The sequence below is a fragment of the Aotus nancymaae genome, unplaced genomic scaffold (genome assembly GCF_030222135.1).
Source record: "Aotus nancymaae isolate 86718 unplaced genomic scaffold, 86718_ANA_hifiasm-v0.15.2.pri h1tg000064l_1, whole genome shotgun sequence".
Classification (NCBI taxonomy): Eukaryota; Metazoa; Chordata; class Mammalia; order Primates; family Aotidae; genus Aotus; species Aotus nancymaae.
The window spans coordinates 23026914-23045427 of NW_026988479.1; the positions used below are offsets into that span (position 1 = coordinate 23026914).

The 18514-nt window shown below is 36.4% G+C and overlaps 1 protein-coding gene across 3 annotated transcripts in view; it reads left to right on the plus strand.

The window, feature by feature from the left end:
- The first annotated feature begins 5819 nt into the window (after window positions 1-5819).
- The window catches only part of SPINK5 (serine peptidase inhibitor Kazal type 5), a 75695-nt gene continuing 63000 nt past the window's right edge, over window positions 5820-18514 (plus strand). The window contains exons 1-5 of one of the 3 annotated variants that reach the window (XM_021664936.2): window positions 5820-5855; window positions 7738-7819; window positions 10133-10158; window positions 15045-15172; window positions 17148-17220. In XM_021664936.2, coding sequence (XP_021520611.2) covers window positions 7816-7819; window positions 10133-10158; window positions 15045-15172; window positions 17148-17220 — 231 coding nt within the window. In that variant the 5' untranslated portion in view covers window positions 5820-5855; window positions 7738-7815. Of the gene's footprint in view, window positions 5856-7737; window positions 7820-8753; window positions 8879-10132; window positions 10159-15044; window positions 15173-17147; window positions 17221-18514 lie in introns of those variants that run through there. The other 2 variants (XM_021664935.2, XM_021664937.2) reach the window with 2 other exon arrangements.

An 18514-nucleotide genomic window follows, 5' to 3' on the forward strand; every position in this document is an offset into this window, starting at 1 on the left:
AAGCTGAGTCCTGCAAGCAAAGATATACAAGTAAAGAAGAAGGAAAAGATCATCCCACAAAAGGAAGAAGCAATACATGAATGCTTTAGAAGTGGGAAACATTATCAAGTAAACATTTTTGGTGGGTGGTATTTGGTATTTAGATAAACTTGTCTTCATAATTCAGTCTGGAAGAGAGTGAATATCATTCATTTTTGGTAGATGGTATTCGGTATTTGGAAAGACTTACCCCCATGGTTCAGTCTGGAAGAGTCTTAAAGCAAGATGATTCTGGAAGTCTGTGTCACTCTGTTACACACATTGTTGAAGGACATCAAAATGTGTGAATTAAAGCACTTGGGAGTAGAAAAGATAAAATCTATACAAGAGCGTCAACTGGGTCATAACAAATGCAATACGTGACAACCTGAAAGTTTGTTAACATCAGTTTGTTTTCTATTTTATCTAATGACAAAGATTTTTTCCTTGAACAAACTTTGATCAGATTCCTCTGAACCCTCTTTTTGACTAGGCTTTAGCCTTGGCCAATGAGAATTGCAAATTTTTAGCCCAAAAGATGTGTCCACCTCTCTCTGTACTAAGAGACTTGAACAAATGCTAGTACAGTTTCTAATACCTCAAGAACATGTTCCTGATGACCCAGCCCCTGCTTAAGTTCCTGTCTGAAAAGCTCAATGCTACCTAAATAATTTACTGTTTACCTGACTGTAGACCCATGACCTCCCATTTCTTAGAGCATTTACTTTAGAAAACTTGCATTTGTAAATTAGCAAACACAAATAGCCTGACCACAATGACCAACCTCCTCTGCCAAGTCCTTTAGTATTTTTCCTTCAGCACATGATATTGTTTGGGTCTGTGTTCCCACCAAATCTCATCTTGTAACTCCTATTAATTCCCATGTGTTATGGGAGGGACCCCATGGAAGATGACCGAATCATGGGGGTGAGTCTTTTCAGTGCTGTCCTTGTGATAGTGAACGTGTCTCATGAGATCTGATGGTTGTAGAGTGAGAGTTTCCTTGCACAAGCTCTCTTGGTCTGCTACCATCCATGTAAGATGTGACTTACTACTCCTTGCCTTCCACTATGATTATAAAGCCTCCCTAGTCATGTGGAACTGTAAGTCCAATAAATCTCTTTCTTCTGTAAATTGCCCAGTCTTGGATATGTCTTTATCAGCAGGGTGAAAATGGACTAATACACTAAATTGGTACCAGGAGTTAGGTGTTGCTGAAAAGATGCGCCAAAATGTGGAAGCAACTTTGGAACTGGGTAACAGGCAGAGGCTGGAACAGTTTGGAAGGCTCAGAAGAGGACAGGAAAATGTTAGAAAGTTTGGAATTCTCTAAAGACCTGTTGAATGGCCTTGACAAAAATGCTGATAGTGGTGTGAACAATAAGGTTCAGGCTGAGGTGGTCTCAGATGGAGATGAGGAACTTGTTGGGAACCAGAGCAAAGATGACTCTTGTTACGTTTTAACAAAGAGGCTGGCAGCATTTTGCCCTGCCCTAGAGATTTGTGAAACTTTGAACTTCAGTGAGATAATATAGGGTGTCTGACAGAAGAAATTTATAAGCAGCAAAGCATTCAAGAGATAACTTGGGTGCTCCTTAAGGCATTCAGATTTTTAAGGGAAACAGAACATAAAAGTTTGGAACATTTGCATCCTGACAATGTGATAAAAAAAGAAAATCTATTTTCTGAGGAGAAATTCGAACCAGCTGCAGAAATTTGTATAAGTAGCAAGGAGCCTGATGTTAACCCCCAAGACAGCTTTGTGACAGCCCCTCCTACTACAGACCCAGAGGTTTAGGAGGAAAAAATGGTCCTCTGGGCCACTCTCAGGGTCCCTCTGTTGTGTGCAGTCTAGGGAATTGGTGCCCTTTATCACAGCCACTCCAGCATGGCTGAAAGGGGCCACGACTTCAGAGGGTGTAAGCCTCAAGACTTGACAGCTTCCATGTGGTGTCGAGCCTGTGAATGCACAGAAGTCAAGAACCTAGGTTGAGAAACCTCTGCCTAGATTTCAGAAGATGTGTAAAAACGGCTAGATGCCCAGGTAGAAGTTTTTTTGTAGGACCAGGGTCCTCATGGAGAACCTCTGTTAGGGCAGTACAGAAAAGAAATGTGGATTTGGAATCCCCACACAGAGTCCCTACTGGAGCACCCCTAGTGGAGCTGTGAGAAAAGAGCCAACATCCTCCAGACCCAAGAATGGTAGATCCACAGATGGCTTGCACCATGTGCCTGGGAAAGCCACAAACACTCAATGCCAGCCTGTGAAGGCAGCTGGGAGGGAGTCTGTATCCTGCAAATCCACAAAGGTGAAGCTGCCCAAGATCCTGGGAATCCACCTCTTGCATCAGGATTATGACCTGGATATGAGACATGGATTCAAAGGATAATTTTGGAACGTTAAGATTTGACTGCCCTGCTGAATTTTAAACTTGCGTGGGATCTGTAGTCCCTTTGTTTTGGCCAATATTTCCCATTTGGAACAGCTGTATTTACCCAATCCCTGTACCCCCATTGTATCTAGGAAGTAACTAATTTCCTTTTGATTTTACAGGCTCACAGGTGAAAGGGACTTGCTTTGTCTCAGATGAGATTTGGGCTATGGACTTTTGAGTTAATGGTGAAATGAGTTGAAACTCTGAGGCACTATTGGGAAGGCATGATCGGTTCTGAAATGTGAAGATATGACATTTGGGAGGGGCCAGGGGTGGAATGATGTAATTTGGCTCTGTGTTCCCACACAAATCTCATCTTGTAGCTTCCATAATTCCTATGTGTTGTGGGAGAAACCTGGTGGGAGATGATGGAATCATGGAGGTGGGTCTTTTCTGTGCTGTTCTCATGATAGTGAATGAGCCTCAAAAGATCTGATGGTTTTAAAAATGGGAGTTTATCTGCACAAACTCTCTTTGCCTGCTGCCATCCATGTAAGATGTGACTTGCTCCTCCTTGCCTTCTGCCATGATTGTGAGGCCTCCCCAGCCATGTGAAACTATAGATCCAATAAACCTCTTGCTTTTATAAATTGCCCAGTCTTGGGTATGTCTTAAGCAGCAGCAAGAAAACAGACTAATAAAGAACACCTCAGCATTAAAAAAAGCATCTTGCTTTGGTTGTAGCAGAATTGAGCTTGGTTTATACTGGAGTTTCTTTTCTCTACTGGAATAGCCCAGATAAAGTGGGTCTTGCCACTTTTAATAAATATTCAGCTCTGTTTCTCTTTGACACTATTCTACAGGAATATAATGGTTACTTAAAGAAAAAGGAGCTTGTATAAAACTGTATTCTCAACTGTATAACTGTTTCTATACACATTTACACAGTGTACATGTGACTAGGTCAATATATATGATGAGTGTATTGATTCCTAGAGCTTCCATCACAAAATACCCAGCCTGGGTGACTTAAACAACAGAAATTTATTAATTTTCACATTTCTGGAGGCTAGAGTTTCAAGATCAAAGTGATAGCCAGTTTGGTTTTCTCTGAAGCCTCCCTCTTTGGTTTGCAATGGGCGACTTCCCACTGTGTCCTCACGTAGTTTTTCCTCTGTGTGTGGATCACTAGTGTCTCTTTTGTGTGTCCAAATTTCCTCTTCTAATGACATCAGTCAGTTTGGTCTAAGGCCTAACCTTATAATCTCATTTTAATTTAACCACCACTTTAACAGCCTTGTCTCCAAATATAGGTACATCCTGAGGTAGTGGGGTTTAAGGCTTCAATATACACATTTTTGGTGGGACACAGTTTAGCACTTAACACTGAATATCTCAGATACATTAGCTACAGTTGTAGTTAATGTTGTTACTACAGTGTGTAGTGTTTAAGAGGCTGGGCTCTGGAGTATGAATGTCTTTATTACATTGACTATCATAATTTGCAAGATCACTGCTAACAAGCTGTATGACCTTGGAAAAGTTATAGAATCTCACCAAACCTCTATTTCTTTACCTGTAAGAATAAAATAATACTTAATCTTTATATTTATTGCTGTACCTAAGTGCATGAAAAGCATTAGCAAATTTTATGTCTTTATAAATTCTTTTACAAAGATAGATTATTTTTTCTAACTTTGTTTATAAATCTAACAGTTTCAGTCTTGCTTACTATAAACACACACACACACACACTACACATATAAAATTTGCATTTTTTGCCAAAGTTAGGTAGACTCTTAACTACTTCAGAATTAATTTGTTATGATTTATTGAAAGACTATAGCTCCTCAAACCTCTGTTTTCGTGATCATGGTATCTCCCCTGCCAGGTAAGTATACCTCTGTTTTCTATTGTCAAGATAAATCCCAGGAGACTTTAAAATGTACTAAATTTTTAAGTGATGTATAGTGCAGGGCCATGGGTCAGGGGTTCAAGTAATATTGACTATAGGGAAAAGCTGATTGTTGTTTAAAAAAATAAAATATAACCCCATATGAAAATATTAATACAGTTAAAAATTAGACATTGAAACTCCTGTCTTCTTAATTCTAATCTAATAAAAGCAAGAATTATATCTATAAATAGCAGGGTCTATATACTCAGTAAACAAACAATGCCCATCCCATTCTATTCTTAGATAAAATGAGATGCTTATCTCTATAGTTCCTTAGTCTTTCCAGACAAACAGAAAGGAATTCCCACAGAGGGAGTGAAGTTAGTTGATAATGGAACATTACCAGATAAGATGAGTAAAGGCTGTTTTCCAGCTAGAGTCTTTTACAAAGGAGACCTCAGACATGTTAAATAGATAGGGAAAAATATTAAAATTATATTAAAATTATAGGAAAGAAAATAAAAAATTGACAAAATAAAAAAGAAATTATTTCATCTTCTAAGATCTATTAGAATGTATAAATTATACTCATGGTACAACATACCTCTTTTTGCTCAAGTGACTGTGTGTGTGTGTGTGTGTGTGTGTGTGTATGTGTGTATGCTTGCATAGGGCTGTATCTAGTTTAAAGCACGATAATATCTGTATTATCTTTGAACTGTGTAAAAGTCTGTGAGATGGCCACAAAGAAACTCAGAGAAATTAAGGGTATAAAAAGTGAGAAAGTGTCAAGGCTGAGATGACCATGCCAGCTAGTTTCTACTGCAGGTTTTTTTTGTGACACCGATTTTGTCAGGTAAGGAAAAGATAATAACACCTAATTGGCTGCCTCACAACACTGTATAAACAAATAAAATGAGCTGATGAATGGCAGGTTGTTTTCAAAGCTGTGGAAGGCAATCTAATCATAAAGGACTATAGTTATTTATTAACTATTATCATCATCAAAGATCCCTCCGGAGAGAAAAACAAAAGACTTTAAGAATGATATGGTAACTTTATATTTTGGAAATAACCTTTTTTTGTACTAACATCATTGATCTACAATAATCTTCGCAATTTTCTCATTTCTTTCCCCTGTCTTAGTGTCCTTCAGATTCTGGCCAACTTTATAAATGTGTAAGATTGTAAAGTTTGTAGTTTTTATTATCTAAACCGACTCCTTTCTAATGAGAGGAAAGAAGTTTCTACGTGTTTGATGAATAATTCAAAGAGTTAAAAACAAAGATGACATTCTGAGTTAGAAGAACACCCTGATAACCTAACTCAGACCCAAACTCGAGTTCTCCAAAACTTCAATCCCATTCATTTGAATTTAATATCCACAGTGATTTTCAGGAATGAAGCCTGATTAACAGAGCATGTGATGAATCACCTCTGGATTTACAACATTCCTAAAATGAAATGAAGAAAAAGCCCTGATGAAATGAGCCAGCTGATGAGTACTTCCAGTTTTGGTGGTGCTCACTGAATCTTCTTTTGACTACTTTCTCTGTTTGGAAAAGGTATCAGTTTCAAACTTTTTATTCGTCATTTCAGAAAGGGCTGGCATCACTGAGGAGCTCCTTTGCAGTAAGAAGGAAACCAAAGTCTTCAACGTTTCCTCATAGAGAGATTCCTAAGACAGGCAATCATCTTTTGGTTCTCCTGTTCCACTCTAGAACCACTTCCACTCCTGGGAATATTCTCCATTTGGGCTAGACGAGGGGTCACTAGAGCATAATACACAATCATTGATTCTATTTTAAGGCATCAAACTTTTTTTTACCATCAATAACAGAAAATATGGTTAGGATACATTTCATATGGTCTGATGGCAGATGAAAGATAAAAAATTAGTATGGATATGTTAATATTTAGAAGACACTTTTAGAGACAGACACAAGAAATCAATGCTGACTGAAACCAAGCAATGTAAGTTTTAACAGGTAATGTTTTGATTTGTTTTGGCATTACAGTTTAAAATGCAATTAAAAGGGAAAAAGAGAACATACATGTTTACACTTTAATTTCACCTCAAAATGTGTTGGGGGAGTTATTCTATGCTGAGTAAATGTAAATGTATTGGTGAAATCCACAATCAAGAGATGTTGACTTTTCTTGGTATCTTAGAAATTATTTAGTACAACCACATTATTACAATGTTGTAAAAATGCAAGACCAACTATCATTATCTATCAAGCTTATCACATATCATATAGTTGATATTTGTTCTAAGCATCTCTCTTCTCTCTCTCTCTCTCACACACACACACAGATTTTATACATATATATATATATATATATATATATATATATATATATATATATATGATTTGTCTCTAAACCTCATAATGCTAGTACAATGTGGGTGTTATTATTTTTATTTTATGTATTAGGAAACTGAGGCTTAGAAAAAATAAGTGACTTGCCCAAGGCAACATGGCTAACATGTCCAGATTGGGACCCAGATCTACCTTGCTCCAAAGCTGGGTTCATTTCTAGCCCTAGACAATTGAAAAGACCATATAGAATAGAAACAGATTTCTAAACCCTGTCTCACTTCTCTTAAGCTGTGATGGAATTTGACTTTCTAACCTGTAATAGTAATGCAAGTTGAACTTGCTCTCTGTGGTCACAAATTTTACTATTCCATTGGAAAGGAGCAAAGCTACAATCACAGTGCAGACCATGATTTTATATACATATTAGACAGGGTCTTGCTCTGTCACCAGCCTGGAGTGCAGTGGCTCTGTCTTGGCTCACTGCAATCTCTGCCTTCTGGGTTCAAGTGATTCCCCAGCCTCAGCCTCCCGCTTAGCTGGGATCATAGGCAAGCACCACCATGCCCAGCTAATTTTTTATGTTTTAGTAGAGGCAGGGTTTCACCTTGTTGGCCAGGATGGTCTTGATCTCCTGACCTCATGATCCACCCGCCTCATCCTCTCAAAGTGCTGGGATTACAGGCATGAGCCACTGCACCCAGCTCAATGATTATGTTTTTATAGGAAATAAATTATCTCATGAGAAAAAAAAGGACATATTATCTCACTTAGATAAATCTCAGAATATTGGCATAGTCCCAAAGTTGACTAACCTTGATCAGTTTTTTGGAACCATCATAAAAAGGCCTTTGATTGCATAAAGTCTCAAACTTACCTTCTACTTTCCTTCTATGGATATGAAGACCCTGAGAAGTACTGGAATGAAACAATTTGGCTCTGGTTTCAGTCATCTTCACATGTTTCTTCAGGTACTTCCTTAGACTATTAGGGCAAAATAAGCTGGTAGAAAAAAGGTATTACTTGTAGGATGAAAGAAGAAACTAAGGAGAAGAAACTTTATTTAGAAAATGTTACATTTACGTATTTATAATTTTTAACAGCTTGTTTCTTCTTTACTTTTTAGGAGACTAAATAATGGGATGATACAGGAAGAAATCTAATTTAGGGAACACTGATTGAGCCAAAATTTTCAAACAGTAATATGGGTAAGCATGGGCTATGGAAAGTTAAACTGAGTCTCCAATGTTTATGATTATGATGCTTGGTTAGAATATAAAGTAAGGCTTCAAGATATAAAATATTGTTCAGATGGAGAATTTTTAAAAGCAGTTACATACAAGCTTTATTTTTCCAAAGTTTCTGCCTTTTTTAATGTATAAGGGTGAAGCAGTATACAGAGAGGAAAGAATGCTGTATGTGTGGTCTGCTTACAAGTGCTGGATGCCTCCTTTGCCTGTTCCATCTAAACTGTCTGCTTATGAGAAAGACATTGCTCCTCTGAGTTCCTGCCTCCCCATATATTCAACATGAGAATTTTGCTATGTTATATTTTAGAGTCGTTCAACTCTAACATACATATGAGTCTGTGACACTGAACTCAAAGACTTCAGAACATCTACAAATGAAAGCAATAGAAACCCTGCGTTTCTCTAGATATGGAAATCTTTAAATCTATACCTGACTGGTAGGACAACTAATCTGTCTTTCTTTCCTCTCCCCTCCCACTTATGAGGGGATCCTAAAAAATGGAAGCTAACTGGGTGCAGTGGCTCACACCTGTAATCTCAGCACTTTGGGAGGCTGAGGTGGGGGGATCACTTAAGGTCAGGAGTTCGAGACCAACCTGTCCAATATGTTGAAACCCTGTCTCTACTAAAAATACAAAAATTAGCCAGGCATGGCAGTGGGTGCTTGTAATCCCAGCTACTTGGGAGGCTGAGGCTGGAGAAACGCTTGAACCTAGGAGACAGTGGTTGCAATAACCCACAGTTGCCACACAGTGAGACTCCATCTCAAAAAAAAAAAAAAAAAAGGAAGTTAAAGTGGTGTGGTTATGTACATCCTATGACCTTGAACAACTGGTTTTATGTGGGTGTCATCAGTGCTTGAGTATTTATACAAGTAAATTTCATCTGGCCGAGTTCAGTCACATTGCACCCGCTGAGCAATGCACGGAGTGGACCTGTAGGCAACTTGCATTATCTTCAACATGAAGACAGCCACAGTGTCCGTGCTTCTGCCCTTGGCTCTTTGCCTTATACGAGGTGAGCAATTTGTGTGTAATCTAAGCCTCTTGCCATATGGCTCAAAGCCCTGGGGAAGGGACTTTTCTCCCCCTACTCCTGCCAAAAACTGTATTACGTATAGTCCTGAAATATCTTGCCAGACACAGAGTTTTGAAGATTTATGTATGTGCCTTTATAATTATGTTGTTATCTTTAGAAATGGCAAGTAGAGATCTGCATTTTTATCCACAAGAAATTCTTTCATTAATTCTTTATTAGTTCTGAAAACTTAATAGATTCTTCTTCATTTTCCTCTTCCCAGATGTATCAATTCATAGTGCATATACATATATATGTAATAGACATTTAAAACTTATTTGTAAATAATATATATATATATTTTAATACTATAGGTATAAATGAAATATTTTTAAAATTTTAATCATCTGTTTTTATTTTAAAGCAATAATATCTAGCTTATTTTAGTCTTGTGTTTTCAAATACTAAATAGATTGAAAGTATTTCTCCCAAAGAGTAAGGGACTTTCGTGGGAGCTGGAAGGTAGATTTTTACATTTGCTATTTAACCCTAGAAGAACACAAATTGCCTAGATTTAGGTTGCTCTGGAAGATTTAAATTTTAAAAAAGAGAACCTCAGAGATAGTCTGAGATCATATATAAATAATGCCCACTTTCCTAAAATAGGTGTGTAGGTACCTATAAGGAGGCAGAACTGCCAGGTTCAGAAAATTAAATTTTAAATATTCTATATTATAGTTTCAGGTGAATGCTATATTATAGTTTTCAAGTGAAACTATAATCTCAAAAAATATAATTATCATTTAATTTCAAAAATTAAATGATAATTATAATTTAATTTCAGAAATGTAATTTCAAAAATCAAAAATTAAATAATATAATTTCAAATTATATTATAATTGGTATAGTATTTTGCATGTATGTTATATTATAATTTTAAAAGGGAGGCTGCCATTTATTACTCCAAAGGGACCTTTTGAAAATGAGCTATTTTGATGGGGTTAGAATTCACATGAGCATTATTTTCTAAGGTAATTGGAACTTTCTGTGTGGTTAGACCTTTGTAAGTGTATATACTGATCTTCTGGTACAGTAATCTTCTTTTATTTACCGTGGTAAATCTTAATGTGCTCAAAAACAATTTGTGGTTTTACAACATATTGTCATTAAAGCAATCAAGACACTGCATTAAATTGTTTTATTTATTAAATATTTTACATTTCCTTAACTTTGGTTTCTACATTTTCATCCCAGATGCTGCCAGTGAGAATGAAGATCAGGTTAGTCCTGCTTTTTCTGTTCATTGAATTCATTCCAAGATTCCTAAAGAAAAATAATTTGTGGCCAACACCTTCACGTTAATAATACAAACATATTATACTGGTAGGTACTAATAGCTTTTGTTAAAAACACAGACAAGTTTTTATGAATCAAGACATGAATATCTCTCTCTCTCTCTCTCTCTCTCTCTCTCTCTTTCTTTCACACACACACACACACACACACACACACACACTCAATGTCTTAATGATGGATGTCTGCAAGAGGCAACTTATCATGTTAAAGAAGTACTTTAAAATTTCATAAACAAAAAATAAATCAACTGGCAAACTACTATTGTTCCCTTTAACATCTGAGCAAACCATGATGCAACACATGGGAAGCTAAAATAAATAGTCTAGTAACTATTATGCAAAAGAGTGTGGTCTGTATCTTGTATATAGTCAGTGTATATAGTTCATCTAATACATATTTATTGAGCATCTATTAGATGTCAGACCCAGTTTGAGGTGCTGGGGATATTTTTAAACAAACAAAATAGATGAAATTCCTGCCCTGAAACTTACATTTTAGTGGAGGAAAACAGTTAAATTAATAAGTAGCTTAGCAAAACATATGGTACATTAAATAATGATAAATGCTAGGAGAAAAATAATCAGGAGGCAGAACAGGATTCCTGAGAATGGAGGTGGTACCCATTCTCATAAGGATAATCAGGGAAGTTCTCTCTGGAGAGACAGTATTAGAATAGGGATCTGAAGGTCATAAGGGGAACAAACCATGGAGGTCTTTCCAGTTTACAGCAGACCAGAGAGAAGCACCTTCGAGCCCAGAGGCGAGAAAGGCTGTATCAAATCTTAAAACTCTTTTGTTTGATAAATTAAAAAATCATTTTCTAATAAAAGTTATCTTTCTTGAAAGATAAGATGACCAATTAATTTCTCACACACATATTTTATGTATTTATATATACACACACTGCTATGCATGCTATTAATTCAGCACTTAAACCACAATTTTAAATGTTTTGCTGAATATGAGGCAAAATTTGCTATTATCTCTGGCCATGAACATTAAAGAAATACAAAGGTGAAACAGTTCTTCCTTACACTGAAACTCTGAGAACCATGGTTAAAATACTGTTGCTGTATTTTGCTTCAATAATTTTTTAAAGAAGCTTCTTACATAAGTATTCTAGAGAATTTTATCATGTTTTCTATTATTTCATCTAAGTTTGATTAAGGAGAGGTCCAGAAAGTTTAGTAGAGTAAAAAAAGGCTAGACTTTTGGGAGGCAGAGAGCATGCTCACTTAAATGTTTTATACTGGAAAAAAGAAGGATATTATGTATAAATCTCACTGTGCATAAAGTCATTTTCTTTTTTCAGAGTTCATGGTGATGGTTGGTAATTTATGGCAGGTATTGTGAATTTTACACTGATATTTTTATAGCATTAACGTTTATTTCACTGAAAAATATTTAAAAAACAAATTTAGTTACTTCTTATATTGGTATTAAAGTCTAGGAGAACACAAAGAAGGAATTATTTAGTTGGAAACCTTTGTGTTCTTGTTTTTTGATACTGTGTCAGAAATGAAAACTATTGATGTAGTCTTTTTTATGATGCTGCAATTTTTGTTATTTTCCAAGTTTAGTAGCTTGGGTTCCTTTCAGAACCATAAAAACATGTTAAATGTCATAAACATGAACCTAGACCACAGGAAAAAGCACTACAGTAATCTGCAAGGATTTTAAGTATGCTTAAATTTATCATCACCAAAGAGTCATTCTGCAGGCAAAAGCAAACTGGTCAGTGTTTTATCTCTGAGCTAGGGCAATGCCAGCCAGCAATGGAGGGTCTTATTATAATATCTGGAAATGGACAACAGATTAGACCTCCACCAGTGAGGGAAACGGGAAGAACTTGGCTTCAGTTTTCCTGGGACATGATGAGAAAAAGAGAATAATAGCAACGGTAACAGAAAAAACAAAACAAACAAAACAAGCCAGGGACTGGAAGTTAGACTGCAAGTTAACAGTTGCTGAAAAGTCATCTACTCAACTCAGGATGACTTTTGGTCGTATGCTTCTGTTTCAACCCTCTCTATATGGTAATTGAAAGGGTATTCCATTTTGCTCAGAGAAAAACTCAACTGTGCCTTTCCATTTTTATGATGTTTTTCTGTTTCCTAAGAGAATACATTGGATAATTTCATAACTCAGAAAAATAGCATTGAATCTCATCTTAACTGATTAATCACTGTGAACAAGTTTCTTAACCTGTTATTTGGGCCTCTGATGCTCGGTTTGTAAGAGAAGGAGTCTTTCTAGGAATTAAGCTCTCATCTAATAGTGACATTGGAGAAGTCCAATTTAGGGATTATTCTGATTGATGCAACTCTTTTAATTTTTCTTTTATAAGTAGAGACAAGGTCTCAGCATATCGCCCAGGAGAATCTTGAACTCTGGCAATCTTCCTGCCTTGGCATCCAAAAGTGCTGAGATTACAGGCATGAGCCATTGCACCTGGCCTGATGCTACTCTTTTATGATAAACATTCAAAATTATTTAGAGCTTTATTCCAGGATTATCGTGAGTCTTTCTTCTGTACACTTTCTATAAGACTTCCTTCATAAGGGATATATTTTTATTACAAAGACATCAGGCCCTTCTCTGATTCTATTATGTGGATTTTCGGATCAATTATACTCAGCAAGGTAAGTATGACTTGCAAAGTTGGCATTTGATACTGTGAAGTCAGAGATCAGATAGATCTGAAGATGCTCAGTTATTAATCTGTGTCCTGAAATTACTATTGTGCTACTCCAGTAGAGTCACTGTGTAGTGATAATAATCTTAGAGCTATTTTAGCAGGCTGTTCTTAGCAAAATTTCCCAGGGCTAGTCTGTGATATTATTTAGTTATTCTTCTTCACCATTAATTATTTTGTAAGTGCTACCAACTGTCTACCATTTTTAAGAGACTAGATTAGGTACATTATTATCCATCCAGGCAAGTATACTCCTGTTCTACTTAATGCTGTACCTATGGCACCTAGCAAAGTATAGTAATATAATAATAAGTGACTGCTGACTCATTGAATGATGATAATAAAGATAGAGGAGGCTAACAGACTTCAAGACTGACCTGGGCAATGTAATGAGACCCTGACTCTCCAACAAAAGAAAGAAAAGAAAAGAAAAGAAAAAAAGAAGAAAAGAAAAGAAAAGAAAAAGAAGAAAAGAAAAGAACAAGTACAAAACACCCCAGATACAGATATAGGTGCCTAAATAGAATCCTTTAGTAAATTTTTTGGAAGAGGATGTGTTTGTCAGAGTTGAAGCAAAACTTTATTTGTTTCCTGATACAAGAAAAAGACTTTTTTTAAAAAAAAAATCAAAACAAAAAACAACAAAAATCCCCTTAGATTCCAAAGGCTTAATCTACAGACCTGGTGAATTTTCACTGGGTGCAGTGGCTCACCCTTGTAATCTCAGCACTTTGGAAAGCTGAGGCAAGTGGATCATTTAAGGTAAGGAGTTTGAGACCAGCCTGGCCAACATGATGAAACCCCATCTCTACTAAAAAATGCAAAAATTAGCCAGGTGTGGTAGCATGCACCTGTAGTCCCAGTTACTCAGGAGGCTCAGGCAGGAGAATCTCTTGAACCTGGGAGGCAGAGGTTGCAGTGAGCTGAGATCACACCACTGCACTCCAGCCTGGGTGATAGAGCAAGACTCCATCTATAAATAAATAAATAAATAGTGAATTTTCTAAATTGAAAAGGAATATAACATTTTAAAGTAGTACTTTACTAGGTAGCACAAATGTATCATATTTTAAGCTCCTAAAAAAGAATGAGTGATGTTTAGCAGGACTTTAATAAAATGTATTGAATGAATGAAAAGAAAGTATTCTTACTTTTGAAGGTCATTCTACTTTCTTTTCCCCCACCAATTCTATTATTCAAAATGTTTTCACTCTCCTCTTTAAATTTTGTATAATGCAGTTATTGGTATTTGCAAAACCAAAAGCCTAAAACAAATATAGCAGGATTTCAAGGATGTCTCACAGAATAGTAAAATAATAGCTCCAAAGGATATGCCAAAAAAATAAAAAAAAAAAGAAAAAGAAAAAGAAAGGAGGGGGCTTATGCAACTATTGGGAGTATGGGTACTTTTTAAAACATATAATACAAATTTGAAAATGCAAAATGGTTAGACCTCTCCCAGAACTTTGGAAGGGATGTGACGGTCCAGAGCCCTGAATCTTAAGCTTTATTAGCTTTAAGGTAAGTCTGCCTGTGCTTATAAGTCAAATGATATATCAAGGGACATCAAGTCCTTTTCAGAAAATAAACCAGCCTAGGAAATTGTTTTCCAAATATATATAATCAAGAAATCATTTTTTCATTTAACACTGTTAAAATTTTTAGGAGCTGATATGTTGCAGTACACCCATGGGGAAATGTAAGCAGACACTTTATAGTGTTCAATGCTCAAATACCTTGCCTCAGTCCTTCAGCAACATTTTCATATTTCTTTCACAGCAATTACTATTGGCCTACTGTGTGCTAGGTATTTTAGATGTGTCATCTTAGCATATTCCAGTAATAATGATAATCATCACCAACATCAAAATAATAATAATAATAATAATAATAAAGGAGGAAGAAGAAGGAAGGAGGATAATTTACTAATTGAATATCTACTATGTGTCAGGTACTCTCTGAGGGCTTTACATACTTATAGTTAATCTTCATAAAACCTTTGGATTTATATATATATATATGTAGACATATACATATATCTACATATATATGTCAAACCAAAACTTTGTTTTGATGTAGTTTCAGCTAACACAACCTTTTTTGGCTTTATCTTAGGAAATATGCAGTGGGCTTCAGGCATTTATGAAAAAGGGAAAATTGTTCTGTCCCCAGGATAAGAAATTTTTTCTAAGTCTTGAAGGAATAAAGCTCATCAATAAATGTGCCACGTGCAAAATGATACTGTGAGTAAAGATTTCTTTCTTTCTTTCCAATGTTTGAGTGAACAGCTAGCCTCTGAACTGGTAAACGTATTCTGTTTCTTTTCTTTCAAGTACATTTTTCTAAACCAAAATGGTTAAATAAAAGTGCTTAGCAGATCACTTGACATCTTCCATCAGGTAAAGTTGGATAATTGCCACTCACCTAGAAAGATTTTAATAATCATTCAAACGAGATTCCAAAAGCAGCAGAGGACCTGGTATCAATATCTTTTTTAGCATTCTATAGTCTTTTGAAGATGTAGTTCCACTTTGAACTTCCTGGTTTTGGAAAAAAAATGAATTTGAGAAAGAAAGTCAGATTCCTTGGACCTGTTAAGACCTGATTCTGTTGCAGCCTAGGGGCTGAGAAGATCCACTTAAGCATGATGCCAGACTCTCCTTGTGTCAGCCAACCAGCAGAAGGACTTAAGCAAGGTATACCCTGATTCTGTGAGCTGCCAGTGTCTTTAGACACCTAGCATTACTCCAGGATGAGATGAACTGAAGGGTAGATTATAGTTTCCAACTCCTTGCAGCTCAGAAAGGATTAGTATTCTGGAAGTTTACCAGTCGCTATCCAGTGCTTCTTAACTTGGTTTCCTTCTCTCCCTTGTCACTCCAAAGGTAAAAGAAGGCTTGAGTTATCAATTGCAAGTCCTCAAACCATAGTGTCCTAATTTGTTTTTGAAAAGGAAGGTTAGCTTCCATTTTTGACCACTGTCAAAACTTCAACAGTGGTAGCAAGCCAATACTGAGCTTACCCACTTAGGATGATTATGTTATGACTGGCTTTTTAAATGTCAGTTCGGTACGTGTCACAGGATTTAATTTGGGGATTGACATAGTCGATCATATTGGGGTAATGAAGCTCAGATCATTTGATCATGCATTGCTTCTAGTGAAGAGATTGTGAGACGATAAAGAAGTCAGGACAAGATTTAATAGAAGATGGGAGGCCCAGAGCAGGTTGAATAATTCTTTCTGCTTTTGAAAGTTGAATGTAAACCAGCAAGTATATTATTTACTATAAAATTTTCTTCTTGTTTCAGAAGACGTTTTAATATAAGACTGAAAGTATGAATATAATAAATGTACTGAAAAATAATGCAAAACAAAGATGAAATGCCTTAAGGGTCTGAAGACAGATCATCATTTTGAAGTCACTCATTCAATTATTATTTTCATTACTTGTGTAAACTATGTTGGAATAGAATTGGTATCTTTGCTTGGAAAGAAGGACGTTGTGCAAGGCATAAAAGCTGTCATTAGATTGCTAAAGTACTGCCTTATGGAAGAGAAAATTGATTGGCTCTGTGGGTCCCTAGATGTTGGAATTAGAACCAGTATAAGCAGTTTCGATGTGAATACTGTCTTTCAAAAACTGCATTCAAAGAATAGTTCAGATAGCTTTGAGAGCTGGTGACCACCTGGCTGTTGGAAGTAGTCCAGGAAGGTAGTCTGTTGCGCAGTTAAAGTTAGAGATTCTTGCCTGCAATAATACCATGTTCCTTTGGGAGGCCAAGGTGGGCAGATCACAATATCTAAAGATGGAGACCATTCTGGCTAACACGGTGAAACCCCGTCTCTACCAAAAATACAAAAATTAACTCATTGTGATGGTGCGTGCCTGTAGTCCCAGCTACGGGGGAGGCTGAGGCAAGAGAATTGCTTGAACCTGGGAGACGGAGGTTGCAGTGAGCTGAGATCGTGCCACTGCACTCCAGCCTTGTGACAGAGTGAGACTCCGTCTCAAATAACCATAATAATAATACCATGTTCAAGATATTTTTCAATGTTCAGGGGATATCTTGGGTACTGTGCCCATTTCTGAACTCCAATTTTGACATGCCGGACTAGGCTGAGGAGTAGTAAAATTAAGTTTACCATGTATGCTGTTATTTCTAAAACTTGAGCAAACAACAATGTTTAAACTATGCTGTTCTTTGTCCTCTTCCAGGGAAAAACAAGCAAAATCACAGAAAAGGGCCAGGGATTTAGCAAGAGCTACCAGGGCTACTGCCCCAACAGAGGTGAGACTATTTGGAGCCAACCTGTCATGTTTACTTTTGAGAGGAGGTTCGACTCTACTTAGAGCTATCTGTTTATTCCTTAATTACTAGGTCATACCTGTTTTAAAGCCAACTACTTAGAAGGGAGGGAACATGGGTTAGTCCAGGGGTGGGCTAAGTATCTGGTACATCTTGTCCATAGGCCCAACCCATGACCCAACTCTGAAAACATCTGAGGCACTGACAGAAACTAAGAGGTGGAGTGAGCCAGTGTGATGTCTGCCTTCCAAGGCCATCATTTCTCATTCCTTTTGTCCTGTCTTAGACCAAAGAAGAGTTTCCTTGGAACTGTAGAACTAAGTTCAAATCTTAGAATTCTTATTGCCTATGTAACTTGGAAAATGTATGTATCTCCGGATCTCAATTTTTTCATCTATAAAATGAGTTTTAGACCAAATGGAAACTAAGCTTTAAAAACCAGTCTCAGGGTATAACACGTTCTAGCAGGCATTTGACTCGTTCTATTTCCTTTTTCTTTTCCTCTTTTGCTTTTTACTGTATATGTTGTAGTACCCGGAGGGTACTTCTACTTCAACTTGAGTTGCTTGTTTATATCTATTTTGCAGCCAGGGACTCAGGCTAATTTTTTGTTTAAGAAAAATGTTCTTTGTTAGAAAAAAAAAAAAGTAATAAAACATTAAGAAGTAAAATAAAAGGAAAGAAACTGCAAATTGAGCCTAGTATACAAACCATTTCACTTTACACATTTTTAAAAGTATATAACATTTTAAAAATCTATACAAAAAAATAAAAATTAAATTAAAAAATAAAAATTTAGGGCCCAGATTGGTGGAAATACCTAGCCTACAATATCTCACAAATGAGTTATTGACAAAGCTGGGACTACCACCAGCTATTCTGACCATGACTCACATCACTCCAGGTCTCCTATGCAGTTTCTTCTCTACTTTCCTCTTTCTTTTCCTTCTCTGCTGGTCCCAACACATAATTAAAATAATCAGTCAGGGTTAGCACACCTTAATTACTTATAACATCCATGGTCTAACCACGCTGACATCTTCCTTGGCAGTGTTAGCCAAGAACATCTAAGAACCTCAGCCTCCACAGTAAACATAATCTACTAAATTCTTTGCCTGGGCTCAACAAGTCTCACTTTTAAAACAATAACAGACACCACAAAATTGATGAATAATTGCAAATTCTTTATCTGCTGCAAAAGAGAGCTACTTTCATATTCTACAAAATCTTTTAGTGACAACTTTGTATGTGCCTTATTTGTCACATTCAGAGAGCG